Below are 17939 nucleotides of genomic sequence, written 5' to 3' on the forward strand. Positions count from 1 at the left end.
GAATGTATGGAGGAATCAAAAATAATTGTATTATTTTTGTTCAACCTGCTGGTTGAACAAAATTAAAATAAAATTAATGTATAGCATTACCTTCTTGAGGGCCTCTGGATTTGTTTTGGGTCCGCCCTAAGCTTTGCACGGCCAGGCAACATGCATTTTCAGTACACAGTAAACAGTTTTTGAGCTGTTTTTTAGTTGTTTTTATTAAGGGGTTAACAACTTGGATGGGGTCTAGGGGTATATGGGATGATCAAGGAACTGCAAATTTGAGGACAAACATCTTAGCAACAATTCTGCACAAAAAAGTGGATTAAAAATAGCAATTGTCTCTGTTAACGAGCACAGAAGTCCCCTTGATGAATCCTTCTCTTCACCCAGCGGCACTGAGTGTATCCCTGGGCAAGTAGCCATAGTTGGGTCTTGCACCTGACCACTCACTCCTTTTATCTGGCCTAAGGGGTGTAGGAGTACTCACACTGTCCTGTCAGCTTGGTGGGTTGATAGCTGCTTTCAGGCCTTTCACTGGGCTGGCTCCTTCTCTGCTGCTCAAGATGTCCTCTCAAAGAGACAGTGGCACAGTGGAGATCCTCCCATCCACAAACCAGCCAGTAGGTAGGCTCCCCTCGCTGGGGCCCATCCCAAGCTCCACACTCCAGCCTTCCTCTTGGCCCATCTTCCACCCAACACTGCGCACGACTCCCCAGGCTTTGCCACATTTAAGAGATATCCTCGATCACCATGCATGGCTTCCTGCCTGGGGGTTGGGCAAGGTCCCTCAAACATGCAGATCTGGGCCTCCTCCCCTCCCCCGCCCCTCTTAGAGAAAGTTCTCTAAATTTCTGGAAGGGTGGGAGGGCTCCAAAAGCCCAGACCTGTAGAGCCTCCCGGCCTGTCCTGATGTAGATCCACTACCTCACTCCAAGGCTAACTCATCCCAGGATGCTACCCAGCCTCTAACAAAAATCCTATCTAGCTTACCTAGAGGGCATTACAAATGTATGGGCTGCCTTAAAAAGGATCTTCAGTCTGTTTAAAAAAAATTAAAAGTCAGCAGCTACAAATACTGTAGCTGCTGCCTTTAAAAAAGAAAAAGACACTTACTGGTCCAGGGATCCAGGGTACCCAAAACTGGATGTGGAAGGCTGACTGTGACTCTCTTGGGCCTCATAGCCAGCTTCCCACTGTGCATGCGTGAGTCATGCTGCGCATTGTGAATGGACCCGCAGCCTCCTAGGACCTGTGATGTATCCCAGGAGGTTTCAAGCAGAATGGGAGGGGGGTGAACGCCCACTCGGATTGCCTAAGCAGGAGCAAAACTAGATCAAATTCATGAAAAAAAAAACCTCCAAAGGTGGGAGGGGAGGAGGAGATAAAGCAGAACTGCCTTTTTCAGGTGAACTTCCATATTAAGGTGTTTTTTCTAATTATATACACTGAGAAGTAGCCAGTAAAGTAAAAAGCAACAAATGTATTGGATTTTATACTAAGCACCGGAACTATATCAAAGTGTCTAAGACACTGTGTCTTGATTTAACCGCTTGAGCTCTGAAAGGTTTTACCCCCTTCATGACCAGACCAGTTTTTGCTATTTAGCACTGGTAATTGGTAAATTGCACGGTCATGCAATGCTGTACCCAGATAAAATTTATATTATTTTTTTCACACAAATAAATTTCGGTGGTATTTGATCACCACTGGGTTTTTTATTTTTATTATATAAACGAAAAAAGACCAAACATTTTGAAAAAAATTAACAATATTTTTTCTTTCTGCCACAAAACATACCCAATAAAAACATTTAAAAAATCTAATTTCTTCCTAAATTTAGGCCAAAATGTATTGTGCTACATCACTTTGGTAAAAAAAAAATCCCAATAAGTGTATATTGATAGCTTTTGTTTGAAAAGTATAGCATCTACAAAAAATGGTATATACTGGAATTTTTATTTAGTTGTTTTTTATACTAGTAATGGCACTGATCAGGGACTGTGATAGTGTGGTGGACAATCTGGCACTAACTGACAGTGAATGGGAACTGACTGACATTGACATCACCAGTGACAATAATACAGTGATCAATGATAATACTGTCACTGTATTAATGACAGGGAAGGCTGGCTGGGAAGAGGTTAACATCTTGGGGTAATCAAAGAATTAAGTGTGTGCATAACAAGTGTTAACGTGTGTAATGTTTGCTGTTTTTTATTAAAAATCTATTTGTTCCTTCTCCCTGAATGGATTGACAGGGACCTGCTGACAAAATCCCACTGTGTCCAAACAAAACAGAAGTCGGGGGGGTTGGGGCGCACACGCACACCCTAAACCCAGAAGCAGGCAGCGATGTACAGGTACATTGCTGTGCCTGTAGGAGCCACCCATCAGCAGTACCGTGCAGGCAGTGCTAATAAGGTTAATTTTGCTTTTAGACTGACTTCTATGTAGAAAAAGCAAACAAAAGTGACAAAATGGTCAATTAGTTGCAAATGTCCTAGTTGTGCCCTAGAAATAGTTGGAAAACAGCAAGCTGTGGATGACCTAATACATAGTTGCCAACTGTCACAAATTGGCCAGGACAGGTGTTAAGAAGCTGTCACGACTTGACCTCGTCCCGGGGTTTGTACCGAAAATCAATTAGGATCACGGACAGTCAGCAGTAGTGCCAGAGAGTTTACTTCTTTGTCATTTAGAGTCAGAGGCCAGATTTGTTGACAGCTGTGGGGGATACCCACACACAAACGCCACCTATCTCATCAGGGTATGTGCTGCCCAAGGCAACTTGCCCACAAGAGACAGAGAACACGGGGGACAGATCCCTCCCCCATTAGCTGATGTTTGGGCAGAGCCTGCGAGGCTCACAGTTTGATTGGGTGGGACTCTGGAAAGGGGTGTAGCCAGCCTGTCACCTGTCCTTCCTTCTTCTGCATGGGTGCAAGTTTGAGGCCATTGCTGCAGGCAGTGAGAGCAACATGGAGGTAACTTTGCAAGTTCTGTGGCAGCAGGATCTGCTCATCTTTGTTTACCCACTGCTAGAAAAGTATTTGCAGATGTCTGTATCTCCTTTTTTCCATCCAGCAGCTACTGGATCATGTGAAACTGTGTTCAAAACTGCACTGTCCAATTTCTTACACGCAGGACCGCTGCTCCACAATGAGGACCGTGCTACGAAAAAAAGGAGGTACTATCTTTGTCAGCTAAAAGTCCATTTTTACTTCTATCTAATCTTTTAGATAGAATTAAAAAAAGTTCTTTTAGCTGACAAAGATAGTATCACCTTTTTTTCATAGCACGGTCCTCATTGTGGAGCAGCGGAAGGATCTGATACATATATATTTATGCACTCTCTTAATATATTATGCGGGCAGCTTAAATGCAAATAGCAATTAGCAAAATTTCCTAAAGGTACAAGTACAAACAAGTACAAGTACAAAGTACTCCAAAGACATGCTGGTAGGTTAATTGGATCCTGTCTAAATTGTCCCTAGTATATGTACGTATGAATGTGAGTTAGGGACTTTAAATTGTACACCCCTAAGGGTTAGGGACTGATGTGAATGTACAATATATATATATATATATATATATATATATATATATATATATATATGTGTGTGTAAAGCCCCCCGTAAATTGACGACGCGATTTAAGTGCCTGAAATAAATAAAAATAAATAAGTAAAAGTTATATGCCACATGCACAAAGCCTGCAGAAATACCAGGTTCCAAGCCAAATATAAGCACTTCCACAGAGATAATATTGTGAGAAGCTGTCCTTTAACCCTTTCTTGACCACAGGTCAAACCTAGATGCCCAGGTCATATTTAGCAAAGTCAGCATACATCAGGTGACTTGACAAACTGACTAATTTTCATTCCTAAATAGAACAACTGTATCGAACAACTACACTAATAAACAAATGGCACTGCAGATCCCATTCCAACCTAATAAGATAACAGTAAAAAAAAAGTCTTCTGCAGGCTTTTTTTTTGTCAGTGAAGTATCTAGCCTGCATATAATCACATGATCAGGAACCACTCTGACTAGTTCCCAGGCATTAGTGGGCACCACAGCTGGTAGTGACAACAAGGACTGAAAGCCATCAGCTTTGGGTGGCTATGGCTCTCATAGCAGAAACACACAGTCATGGCCAAAAATATTGGCACCTCTGGATTTCTGTTAGAATATGCACCACTTAGCCTAGAAAATTGTTGCAATTAGAAATGTTTAGGCATTCTCATCTTTGTTACTTTTATTTGTATTGGTATGACACAAAAAAATGGAGAAACAAAAAAGGAGCTTTGTGGGGAATGTGTTAGATTTGGCTTTTTGTTCCTCCACTTTTTTGTGTCATACTAATACAAACAAAAGAAACAAACATGAAAATGCTAAACATTTGTAATTGCAACAATTTTTTGGGCAAAATGGTGCATTATCTGTCAGAAATGCAAGAGTTCCAATATCTTTGGCCCTGGCTGTATATTAATGTATCTCCAGCATGGGTATCATGCTGACAGGAAACATCAAAAAGGTCAGTATTTGCGAATCCCAGAAAATACTTAGCTAGTGATCATAGTGAAAAAGGATTGAGATTTCACACTTAAAATTCTTTTTTTTTTATTTTTACACTTTCTTTAATTTTATTTTTTGATAACTTTTACTGCTATCACAAGGAATGTAAACATCCACTGTAACAGCAATAGGCAGTGACAGGTAGTCTTTATGGAGATATCAGGAGTATATTAGACCCCACATGTCTTCTCTGCCCTTACAAACATCTGATCACACCAAGATCAGTGTGCTCAGATACTTTCCAAATTTAAAAATGGTGCTGTTTACATTCAGGAAACTGGAAGTGACGAAAATGCTTGTTACTTCTAATTTCCTATACCATAGAGCTCATTGGGGACCTTCCGGTCCTCGTCAACATCTATGGTAAGCTGGAGGAACTTCTGGGCTTGTCGGTGGGACTGTAGAGCCTGAAGATGCACCAATGGCCGGCTGGAGGGGGAGGCCGCTCCTGCCGCCTGTTACAGCCAAGCTAATTAGCCTCTAGGATGGCTTTTACATAAAAGCTGGCCACCAGCTGAAATAAATAATACTGGGATGATGCCTGTAGCTGCAGGCATCATCCCAGTATAACCACTTAAAGTCAAATGACATACATGTTCGTGATTTGGCGTTAAGTGGTTACTTTCTGTCTGCAGAGCAGTGGGGGAAGGGTTTAAAAGTGAAATGTAGATAGATAGATAATATATATCAAAGTATATAAAGAATTTTAGTTATGCCAAATATATTCTTGCCTAGAACATGCAGTAAACTAGTGTTAAAAGTATAAATCCTACTATTAATATTGTGGTATAGAACAGACAATTTGTATTCGCCTTAAGACATGTAAAGCCATAGGCCATTGCAAGGCAATGTTTTCATTATACACTGTTCTTTTTTTCTATTACCCTGTCCATTCATACATCAGCTTCAGCTCTAGTGAATATATATGACCCTCTATTGTCTATGGATGATGCTTGCACATCAATAGTACAGCAGGGGGAAGGGGGGCATATTGAATGATGTAAACATTGCACCAGCTCTCAAAAAGCTACAGCAGTGAGTTAATAGTAAGTTTGTACCTAGAATCTGAAAGATTTGGTTTATTTGTGATACGGAGGATAAGGTGATGAAGACTAGACCAGGATCATTTTTAAAAGTAACGTTCTTTAAATACTTCTCAATCATTTTTAACCACTTGCCCTCCTGAGGATTTACCCCCCTTCCTGACCAGGCCATTTTTTGTGTTACAGCTCTGCGTTACTATAACTGACAATTGTGTGGTCATGCAACACTGCACCCAAAATAAATTTACGTTGATTTGTTTCCACAAATAGAGCTTTCTTTTGGTGCTATTTGATCGCCTGTGTGTGTGTTTTTTTTTTTTTTGCACTATAAAAAAAAAGACCGACAATTTTAAGAAAAAAAAAAATTTTTGCTATTAAAAATGTCCAGTATAAAATTTTAAAAAAAATCAAATTTCATCATAAATTTAGGCCAAAATGTATTCTGCTACATGTCTTTGCTAAAAAAAAAAACCAATACGTGTAACTTAATTGGTTTACGTGAAAGTTATAGCGTTTACAAATGGCGGTATATATACTGGGAATTTGAAAAAAAATTATTTTTACTAGTAATGGTGGCGATCAGCAAATTAGAGTGGGACTGCGGTGGACATTCTGACACTGGGGGGAACTGACTTGGTGTCACTAACATTCCCAGTGACACCAATACAGTGATCAGTGCTAATAAAAAGCACTGACACTGTACTAATGGTACTGGGTAGGGAGGGGTTAACATCAGGGGCAATCAAAGGGTTACTTGTGTGCTGTGTGCCATTTTACTAAGTGTGCTGTGTTAGTGCTTCACTGTAAGCACACTGCTTTGCAAAGCAGTGTGCAGGAGCTGACAGGGGAGAGAACTGTTTTGTTTACAAACAATTCTCCCCCCATCGGAGATGCTTGGCAATCACTGGGTGCCGACGAGTAATTATCAGCCGGGAGCCGGTAATTGACAGCCAAGGCTGCGAATGGCGGCGCACGCGGCTCGTGTGCACCCCCTACTAGGAGATGCAAAATCATGTATATTTACGTGATTTTGCGCACAGCTGCCGTCCTGTAGCAGTATTTCTGCTATGGGGCGGTGCTAAAACTGTTATGTACAAGCAACAAGCGTCTTTGATCACTAGGACATGAAATAACATGTGACCAAAGGTGAAAGATATATTACCACCGCTGAACAGTATGCTCCACCAGTGAGAGAGATATCATCCCTACATCACCGTTGGGATTCCACTTAAAGGGCCCCTGCAGTGAGTGGCCTGACAGCCTTTTGGCCCTTTGGGGTCTGGACGCGGAGGTGAGGAGGCAATTTAACCGGTGTGGGATTCAACAATCATTTACCTATCCACATTGTGTTTTGTTTTTTTTTCTATGCGTTTTTGTTGGCCGTTTTTGCACATGTACTTTATGTCGTATTTATGATTTTTTTTTGGTCAAATGTTATTTATTTCTTCATTGTGTTATTGTATTTTATGGTGCACAGTAATACATTCATTTGGTTTCACTGTGCGTTTGTATCACTATTTTCTGTTTTATGCTAGTTGCACTCTATATATGTTTGCCACATTTATTTATGGTATTTATATGGTCACTTATTAGTCGTTTTATGTCACATGGCCTTTTGATGCACATTGTGTTATGACTCTTTAGTCGCATGGTCACATTTTTTGGCTTCACTGTGCGTTATTATTGTCATTCTTCTGTGATAAGTGGTTTGTCCACTTTTAATATTAGGCACTTCATTTTGTATTATTCACATTTTGCTCCACTTTCTCATCAGTTCTATTCACGTTATTTCATTTATGTTTGTGACAGACTCATATGTCCAACTATTACTGTGATTTAGTAAATATTTTATTTTTCCCTGATCATTTCCGTGCGTTTTGCCCACGGTCAAGGTTTATTGTTTGTTACAGCTTTTGGTCCTCATTTTAGACCTTTATTATTTCATCTTTCCCTTCACTCCCATATTTCTTCCATTTACTGATTATGTTATGGTGTATTATCTATTGTCTTCTCATCTCATTATTTGTTTTGGAATGTCTGTGGCATTATTGTGATTAGCGCAACATCAATTTCTGTTTGTTGTTTTTTGCTAGTGGTATAGCCAGGTGTGTGCTGCTGTCCCAATAGTCTCATCTTTTCTAGTAGCAACGAGAAAAGTCTTTTACAAATGATGACTGTATGTTTGCAGTCATACATCTGAGGGATCAATATTATGTTTTTTGCATGACACACACAGTTTCAGCACAGTTTTGTTGTCCTTTTTGTCATGAAAGTGGTTCCATATTGCCTTGTACAGATGGCATTATGAGCGCTGTATATCTCTCAGGATTGCTTTGATACACTAAGATATATAGCTGTCTGTAATTTCTTTCTTGCAAAATAAAAATAAAGAATTAAAAAAAAATCGTACACTGCTATGCTTTATAAATGTGCCTTTTTTAAATCTATAGTAGCCACAGTAAGGTCATAGCACTGCATTACACTATAAACGCTTTCCTTAGTTATTAGAACTGTATTTTATAAAGCTACGACAACCTAAAAGAGAAGTATGGGCAAAGCTTTTTTGGCCATACTTCTCTTGTTAGTAACAGAAGGACAATTACTTTTGTCCTCTTGTGACTGGCTATTGCCGGCTCTCACCTGATGGGATAGAGAGCCAGGCTCCAGAAGCATCCTGACAATATTGTTGGGATCCACTCTACTACCTCATTGACAGCTGGCTCTCCCTTTCAGCGCATGGCTGACAGCCAGAGCCAGCCACTCACGATCCCTCCCCAACCCAGCACTCTTGTGAGTGCTGGTGGAGCAGTACAGAGACCAGTGACTATCAGTCACAGCTTTTCCCTTAGACCAGACTGAGAACTGTTTGATCAGTGGTCATGTGATTGTCCAGTTCTTTGGCCGGACATACATGGGTCGATTTTCGAACAATTTTTCGTTCGAAAATTGGACCTACGAATAATCAGCCGATATTTGCTCTGTTAGTGGGGCAACGGCAGCAGCTGATTTTCGTGGTTCCTCCCCTTTTAGTTTATCGGGCATGCTGGAAAATTAATGAAATCATTGGTGGCACCATCGGATTACAGAACGAATGATATTTTGTTTGGAATTCGACCCATGTATGGCCTGCTTTAGAGCTGATGTGGGACAGCTGCAGCATCACACAGGTGCTGCAGTATGGAGGTAAGTATGTGTGTTTAAAAGAAGTTAGTTATGGGATTTAAAAAATATAAAGTGTATGAAAACCCTTACAATGGACTTATTTTATCTTATTTGCTTACTTTTGGTTTGTAAGATATACCTTTTGGAAGTATTTAGTTATATTTGATAGGTGTAAAAAAAAAACTGTTGATATTGTCAGAAATTCGTTGTCCATGTGTCCTCTGCACACTTCCTGTATTATCTCAAAGAGGCTAGGTTCTGGTTTAAGGTTCAAATAAAATTAGCACATTTTTATGGTGAATTTATTAGTGGCCTATTATCGAAAGAAAAATATATCCAAGCCACATGAGACATGAACCATTAATTGTTAATGACAACAAAATGAATGTCAATGGCACAGTTCATTGAAATGGAAATACATATGTTGCTCACAATATCTTCTACAAAACCTTACAGTCATGGCCGAAATTGTTGGCACCCTTGATATTTTTCCTGAAAATCAAGTATTTCACACAAAAAAGGTATTGCATTAACACATGTTTTGCTATACACATGTTTATTCCCTTTGTATGTATTGGAACAAATATAAAACAGAGGCAGAAAAGCAAATATGACATAATGTCACACAAAACCCCAAAAATGGGCTGGACAAAAGTATTGGCACCCTTAACTTAATATTTGGTTGCACACCCTTTGGAAAACATAACTGAAATCAGTCGCTTCCTATAACCATCAATAAGCTTCTGACACCTCTCACCCGGAATTTTGGACCACTCTTCCTTTGCAAACAGCTCCAGGTCTCTCTTATTGGAAGGACACCTTTTCCCAACAGCAATTTTAAGATCTCTCCACAGGTGTTCAATGGGATTTAGATCTGGGCTCATTGCTGGCCACTTCAGAACTCTCCAGCGCTTCTTTGCCATCCATTTCTGAGTGCTTTTTGACGTATGTTTGGGGTCATTGTCCTGCTGGAAGACCCAGGATCTTGGACGCAAACCCAGCTTTCTGACACTGGGCCCTACAGTGCGACCCAAAATCCTTTGGTAATCCTCAGATTTCATGATGCCTTGCACACAGTCAAGGCACCCAGTGCCAGAGGCAGCAAAACAACCCCAAAACATCATTGAACCTCCACCATATTTTACCGTAGGTACTGTGTTTTGTTCTTTGTAGGCCTCATTCCGTTTTCGGTAAACAGTAGAATGATGTGCTTTACCGAAAAGCTCTATCTTGGTCTCATCTGTCCACAAGACGTTTTCCCAGAAGGCTTTTGGCTTACTCAAGTACATTTTGGCAAACTGTAGTCTTGCTTTTTTATGTCTCTGTGTCAGCAGTGGGGTCCTCCTGGGTCTCCTGCCATAGCGTTTCATTTCATTTAAATGTCGACGGATAGTTCGCGCTGACACTGATGCTCCCTGAGCCTGCAGGACAGCTTGAATGTCTTTGGAACATGTTTGGGGCTGCTTATCCACCATCCGGACTATTCTGCGTTGCAATCTTTCATCAATTTTCCTCATCCGTCCACGACCAGGGAGATTAGCTACAGTGCCATGGGTTGCAAACTTCTTGATAATGTTGCGCACTGTGGACAAAGGCAAATCTAGTTCTCTGGAGATGGACTTGTAACCTTGAGATTGTTGATATTTTGCCACAATTTTGGTTCTCAGGTCCTCAGACAGTTCTCGTCTCCTCTTTCTGTTGTCCATGCTTAGTGTGGCACAGACAGACACACAATGCAAAGGTTAAGTGAACGTCTCTCCTTTTTATCTGCTTTCAGGTGTGATTTCTATATTGCCCACACCTGTTACTTGCCCCAGGTGAGTTTACAGGAGCATCACATGCTTGTAACATTCTTATTTATCCGCAGTTGTGAAAGGGTGCCAATACTTTTGTCCAGCCCATTTTTGGAGGTTTGTGTGACATTATGTCGAATTTGCTTTCTTTCCTCCCTTTTTTTGTTTTGTCCCAATACACACAAAGGGAATAAACATGTGTATAGCAAAACATGTGTTAATGCAATACGTTTCGTGAGAAATACATGATTTCCTGGAGAAATATCAAGGGTGCCAACAATTTCGGCCATGACTGTATGTAGCCAGGTGTTGGCTATATCATTATGCCATTTTGGGACATTTACATAAGAGACTAAGATTAATCCTTTTCCCCCTAGTGCTCAGTACTGGGACTGCTACATCACTTCCTGTTGGCAGAGTGGATCTAGTTCTTCTGACAGAGGAGGATCTTGGGACCTGTAGTCTTTAGCCAATACATACAGTATTCCTGAGTGCTGATTGAACTACAACTACCAGAGAGTTGGCTAACAAGAAGGATGCTGGGAAAGCAGATATATTCTATAGCAAAGGACTGTCTCTCTCTCTCTCTCTTGGTGCGGGATGTAGAGCTGAGTACAAGGGGACTGCTGTTCTCCTCCAGGGACAGTTTGTTGACCTGCTGCTGCGGGACTCTGCAGATCACTTCAGCACAGATACCAATCGCCTCTCTGGAATCGCATTTGCTTCTCTGCATTGGGACTGTCACTATCAGGTCTTCACAAAGACATCTCTACACGCTCTGCTGACAGGCCAGCAGGTGGCAACTCTGCCCATCCCTGCAAACAGCCAAGAGCCTGGGCAAGAACTCTGTGAGGCTGTTATCCATGGGACTGGTAAGTGAGCGGATGCCCATCCTCTTTCTGTCATCACCCTAGAGACACTGCATGCAGACACATTTACAGTATACCTCAGTACCAGGAGATCTTTGTTTTGAGCAGTACCACAGCCTATCTGTTTAACTTCATTAAATTACCAGTATTCACTAATGTTTATGGGCCTCACCTTTGCTAGCATAGGACCATATTAGGAACTTTAAACATCACAGGACTCAAGTTACAATCTCTAGTTTAAAGGGACCTTTTCTCTTCAAAGGCCATTGTTAGTCAAATTAGGGTACTTACATTTATGAAATTCTCTGCATCCCAAGCCTTTTCTTCCCCCTCTTACTGTTGGTGTTGAAATTAAATATTTGAAGCTCACAACTCATGATACCCATTATTTCTGTGGCCTAATCTTTTGAACAAGTCTAATATACAGATGTTACTAAAGAATTGTGTCTCTTGCATCATTATTCTATATTGTTGAAATATGTCTGAACCTAGAGTGTCAGAGGTGTCGGGAGGCTTGCAAGGTCAGGGTAACCACTGGGGTCAGCATTATCAAGCAGCCCCTGCAGGGGTAGTGCTACACTTATATCACATTTATAAGCTTGCATATCAGGTATCAAAGCTGTTTGTCAAAACCCTGAAAGATCCCTTCCTAATTCCTAACAAAATTAAGCTAAACATGTATACATCTTTAAATAAAAAGAGATACATGTAATATTATATCATAAATTCCTCATCTTCCCTATTAAAACATGGCTCTATAAGTCACCATAATATCTATAAACAAACTGGACCAAAAGCAAATGCTAATGAAGGCATATTATTAGGGTGATGTTCATCTTCAAAGACAAGACCCCTCTATGACCTAAAGCTGTAGCTTCCAGCATGTTACCACCCCTATTTGATATCCCTACCAATCTCTCTGATTGCAGTCCAGTACTGTTTTTCTGTATGTTCTGCTCAGATGCTCTGTTGACTAGAGTATTATTGGGTTGCAAGCTGTAGCTTATCCTTGAAGGTGGGCTTTGAGTTTGTGTCCTTAAGTATATGTTATTTAATTTACCTTGAATCAGTGTGTTTATAGATCTTTTTGCAAAAAAATTCACTAATATCACCAGTGCTAGGATACTATAGATACAGCAGCTATATATCAACACCTCTTATGGTGTGTGTATATATATATATATATATATATATATATATATATATATATATATATATATATATTTATATACACACACATACACACATACATTCTCAACCTTACATCCCTAATCTGTTAAATGTAAAGTGAATAAAAATAAATATGAATTAAATAAACAATCCGCAAAATTGTGCTTATATAACCAAAAGCACCAAAAAAGTGCCCATGTGCCAATAAGAGGTCTCTTAAATAAATCTCAATGTAGCCCACTGTACAAAAAAGTGCTGATTTGTTGAACATCCGTGCTATAACACTGTAGCACTACAAAGTGCTATAGTGATCCACCACCGCCACACCAGAAAACTCACCAACTAAATATGACCACCCACTACAGATAAGTTATATAGCACATGATTTCAAACAGTGGATTCACCATCCACATCCACATTTTAACTCACCATTGTTGAAGTGCAATCACAGGTAAGGCATATGGAAGACAAAGGAAAACCATTATAGTGTAAATCCATTTCATTTAATTAAAAGCCAAAAGTCTGTAATATTACCTACTCACATTTAACAGTGCTGTACCTTGCACCGAGTTTATATCACATATCATAAAACTATAATGGTCTATTATTGCTATCCCATCTTGTTTTTCATACAAACCTTAATACAAGTCTAGCAAGTTATCGCTTCTGATAGTTTCCGGGTGTACAGTGGCTTCACTTCTGCATGTACTCTGCATGATAACCTCACTTCCAGTACGCTCATGGCGGAAGTGATTAGGTAACACTGTGGACTTTACACTATGGTGGGTTTCCTTTGACTTCCATATGCCTTACCTGTGATTGTACTGAAACATTGATGAGTTAAAAGGTGAATGCTTACTGCGATTCATCTGTGCTCTTCTGAATTCTCTGTTTGAAATCAAGCGCTATATGACTTAGTTAAGTCATACAGTTGTAGCGGGTGGTCATATTTAGTCAGTAATTCTCTGTTGTGGCAGTGGTGGATCACTACAGCACTTTGTTGAAGAGCACATATTAATCAGCAATTTTTTTGTGGACTACATTGAGGACATTTAAGAGACTTTTTATTGGCACATGGGCACTTTATTGATGCTTTCAGTTATATATGCACAATTTTGTGGATTGTTTATTTAATTTTATTCACTTTAAATTTAACAGATTAGTACTGTATATTAGAAAATGGATAAATAGATCTTTTTGGTGGATTAGTTGGGCAAGATTTAGGTGGGAATAGAACACTATGACATTTAAGACCATTTACAGTGCAATTTCTGTTGCTTTTTATACAGTATATCAGGATAACTATAAGGTTTATTTATCTGGTGACTTGTAACTCCAAACTCCAGGAATTACTAAAAAAAACTTGTTGGGCTCAAGTACTCTCCTCCAGTCCAGCTTGTGGGCGGGCTCTCACCAGCCTCATTTACAATGTAGGCCTTGTGCCCCTGCATGGTGCTTAATGATGCCATTGTGCCACCATTGGACATAGCGTCTTATAGAAGAGGCTTTAAAGGACTGGTCACACAGACAGAGGGAGCCTGCTGGAGCAATGAGTAAGGTAAGTATCACATTATTTCTCATCTCCTAGAATTAATTAACATTTAATCCTTGCAATTCAGGAGGTCCTGTGGCAAGGGTAGTTGTTTTGTAATTTGGAGTTGGGCTTTAAGCAAACTAACAACATTAATCAAAAGAAGATTAAGACGTGCAAGTGATATATTTTCACAATCAAAGGTGTTGTTAAAGATTTTTTTTTTTGCAGGCTTTACTGACTTTGCCCAAAATAAAACTCCCAGAAGAGTTCATCACTGATTCCTGAACTCTGGTATGCTGTTATTGGATTGCTGTGAATTGATTTTCTAATATGGTTCCTTGCTTTAGACTATTTTACCTAGATATCAACCAGAACAAGTATAATTGGTAACAAAATAAGTGAATTCATGTATCTGGATATGGAATAAACAAACTTGTATACATTTGACTCATCCTAGACTAATGGTAATGCTTTAGGTAAAGAGAATATATTCATCAAAAGTAAGCCTTTCAGTTTGTCTGAAATCCAAGACCCACTACCAAACTTTGTTTTTAAAATTACACTTTCCATTCTATAGCCACAATTTTTGACAGAAGGTACAGTCTATCTCACATTGTTGGGGGATCATTTGCATTTATTAAATAGTAAACTATATTTCTCATTAGTATGCAAGAATAACTACAATGGAAAAATGTAGCAGCTCAGTCAGGTGTTTTTTGCATCTAAGAAAAGTGGATTAAGTTGTTTTCTTGGGAAGAATGTTCCCTTATTCAACATGTTAGTGAAACATCCAGATCATTGTTAAAGTTTTTCTTATTGCCTCTTCCAACGTACTAGCTACCAGTTTGGCAAACACTTTACAAATCCTGCTTACATTACAGTATAAAGTTATAAAGTAGCTGATAAAAAAATTTCCTCTTCTTACTTTGTAGATTGCTTATACAAAAAAAAAATAAAATGCAATACAGTGAGTAAAAAAAGTGCCCTTTTCCTGTTTTTACTCACTTTATTGTATTTTATATGGTGCAAGGTAACAAAACAACCTCCTTGTCTAAATACTTAAAATCTTCTTATGTCTACTTATCCAACTCATGTCACACCCTGTTAAAACCACTCTTTTTGAGCATGTATTCTTGCAAATCTATGCCCCCAGAAAGAGTTCTGGCAGTTTATAAATCTGAATATGATGGTTCTGTAATTTCACAAGGCAAGGCTTTTGTGAATAGTAAATTAGTAAGCAATGGATCCAAGGAGAGAATCCTTGAGTAGTGTATAGAACTGGTGCCTCCAGCTTAATTCCTGTGGCTATCTGACATGCTTACACTTTCGGGCTGACTCTATTTCTAGTATCTTTGGCTCTGGCTCTGAATTGGTTTTTAGGTGTGTACCCACACAGATTAGTTGTTGAGATTGATTTTGCAGTACCTGCACCAGCATCTTTTGTATTTTTTTTAGCTCTGGCCATTACCTGTCCCTGAATCCCACTTGTCATTGCCTGTACTTGTGGACTATGGCATTGCCTGAAAACTGCACATTAGCAGTCTCCATTGGAGCAAATCAGAGTATTGCACCATACAATAAAACTCATACCTTCTTTCTAGGGTTCCTGGTACAGGCTTGTTTCTAGATTATGCACATCGGAAGTCTGCATTGGGGCAAGCTTGAACAGTGCAATCAAGAGCACATACAATAAAACTCATACTTTCTTTCTAGGGTTCCTCATTCAGGCTGGTTGCTAGATTATGCACATAGGCCATCTGCATTGGGGCAAACCTGAACAGTGCAACCAAGAGTGCCATACAATAAAACCCATACTTTCTTCCTAGGGTTCTTGGTTCAAGATAGTTAGATTATGTACCACAGGACATCCTAAACTTATTGTTTTTGACATGGAGATTCCATGTGTACCCATGGTGGTCCACTACTGAAAGTCTAATAACCGTATCCTGAAATCAAGTATATAACTAATTATTTACGCTCTGCCCATTATTTTAATTGTATGTCTTTTAAAACATAGTCCTTTGTAGATTCGCTTTTCATGCTTACCTTCATTTTTTCACACAGTGAATACACCTTACCAAACCTTTTCATCTCTTCCTATTCTGTCCCTGCTTTCAGATCTATTTCTATCCATTTGTATTTCCCCTCTTTTCAGAGATGGCAGGATGATCTGCGCATTTTACTCACCGCTAGTTCACCCTTTCACTGCCATGAGATCCAACAATACAGAGAGAACTCTGCCAATTTTCCCTTTCTTGTTCTTTTTGAACCACTGCCTTTTCTTTCTTTTCCCTCCATGTCTTGGTTAGCATCTCTGTCTCAGTGCAATGTCTTAAATATGATACTTACAGTGTTCTGCATTCAAGCTGTGCCAGCTCTGTCTCTGTCCCCCTGCCTCTTTGTCCCTCTTTGTTGGCTGCAGAATATGTTGTGCTCTGCTCTCCTTCTCCTGATCCGCTCTTACAAACACAGTGGTCCCCCCTGTATTGTAGGGAGGGGCTCTAAAGAACAGGCTAGATAAGGTGGGGGCCTAAAAGGATCACAAAAACGTGTGACAAGTCCCTCCAATAAAGATTTTGTTTACTTATCTACGACATTGCTTCAAAAAGAATTGGTGGAAACATTGCACATATCATTTTTAGGTGCTCTTGGAAAAGGGATCAGGGGGGAGGGCAGTCCTACACTTCAGATGGAAACAACACAGATTATTTCTCGGTGCAGTATAGGAACACGCTCAGTAGAGACCGGAGGTCTTGGGAGGTTTGTTTCACAGAAGAAGCCCCTCAGGATTTACGTTACTTCACACAGTATAGGTTTGTTGTAGTCAGAAATGACAGCTACCATTAAAAACTAGGAAATACATTATTATTACTGTATAAACAAAATAATGTGGCTGTTATATGCAGTTAAAAGAGCATATAAATATCAATAATCACGTATAATTAATATTCAGTCAAATATAACGCATACATAATTGCAGGATTCATAAAACATAAATGTAAACAAATGCAAATATGAACTAAAGATTATGGATACATCTCAAAAAATAGTTTCACTAAGGCCTTGCAAAGCATAGGTGTAAACACCTACATGAAGACAAATATATCAACATCTGATTCCATGAACGTGAATGGATACATATCTATGAGAATAAGCCATGTACAGAAATAAATAACTAACTGTAGGGACACACAAAGAAATGAGAAAGGTAATAGGAAGAGCTGGCTAGAAAAGATTGAATAGACACACACATCATCACTCCGGCAAGCGTTCACACATTCGTAGTACTCTAGTAGACACATACTTCTGCAGACTGGGATACTGAGTACCTTTACCTTCTTGATGCTTGCAGCAGATTAACCAGCTCTGTGTCACAGCTCCAGGATCCCTTACTGAGGAAAACCCACACACCGAGAATGAGGATCTGGGAGGGATGGACAGAGCTATATGAATAACGGTGGAAGGTAGTTAGGAAGATAAGGAGAGGGGGGCAGCGAGGAAGCAGGTGATATGTGGGAGGAATTCCTTTTTGCACAAGGAGAAACTAAGGGCAGTAAAGGTAACAGGAGAGGGAGAGCAAAAAAAGGTGGGTAGTCTGTCACATCTCAGAAATGTGCTAGTATCCCATTAAGGACTAGGATAACATGCTGGTTATTTAACCTGCCTATGCATTGCACATGTTTTTAGCAAGTGTACACTTCTATTAGGTAAAGGGGAGGATATAAAATATCACAATGTATAGATAACCCCATCTGCTAGGTTCCACACAGTGTTCACCATGTGCCCAGCATCATACCCCCATT

At 39.7% G+C, this 17939-nt stretch overlaps 1 protein-coding gene across 2 annotated transcripts in view; it reads right to left on the reverse strand.

The window, feature by feature from the left end:
• Positions 1-17683, reverse strand: part of BLACAT1 (BLACAT1 overlapping LEMD1 locus) — a 129292-nt gene extending 111609 nt beyond the window's left edge. The window contains exon 1 of one of the 2 annotated variants that reach the window (XM_089686360.1): positions 17472-17683. Coding sequence is in view for 1 of the 2 variants with exons in the window: in XM_089686359.1 (XP_089542485.1) it covers positions 16486-16497 (12 nt within the window). In the remaining variant the exon portion in view is untranslated. Of the gene's footprint in view, positions 1-16485; positions 16619-17471 lie in introns of those variants that run through there. The other variant, XM_089686359.1, reaches the window with a different exon arrangement.
• Positions 17684-17939: the final 256 nt, after the last annotated feature.

The sequence above is a fragment of the Staurois parvus genome, unplaced genomic scaffold (genome assembly GCF_062004578.1).
Source record: "Staurois parvus isolate SC_StPar_1 unplaced genomic scaffold, SC_StPar_1.0 ptg000395l, whole genome shotgun sequence".
In the NCBI taxonomy this organism is placed as follows: Eukaryota; Metazoa; Chordata; class Amphibia; order Anura; family Ranidae; genus Staurois; species Staurois parvus.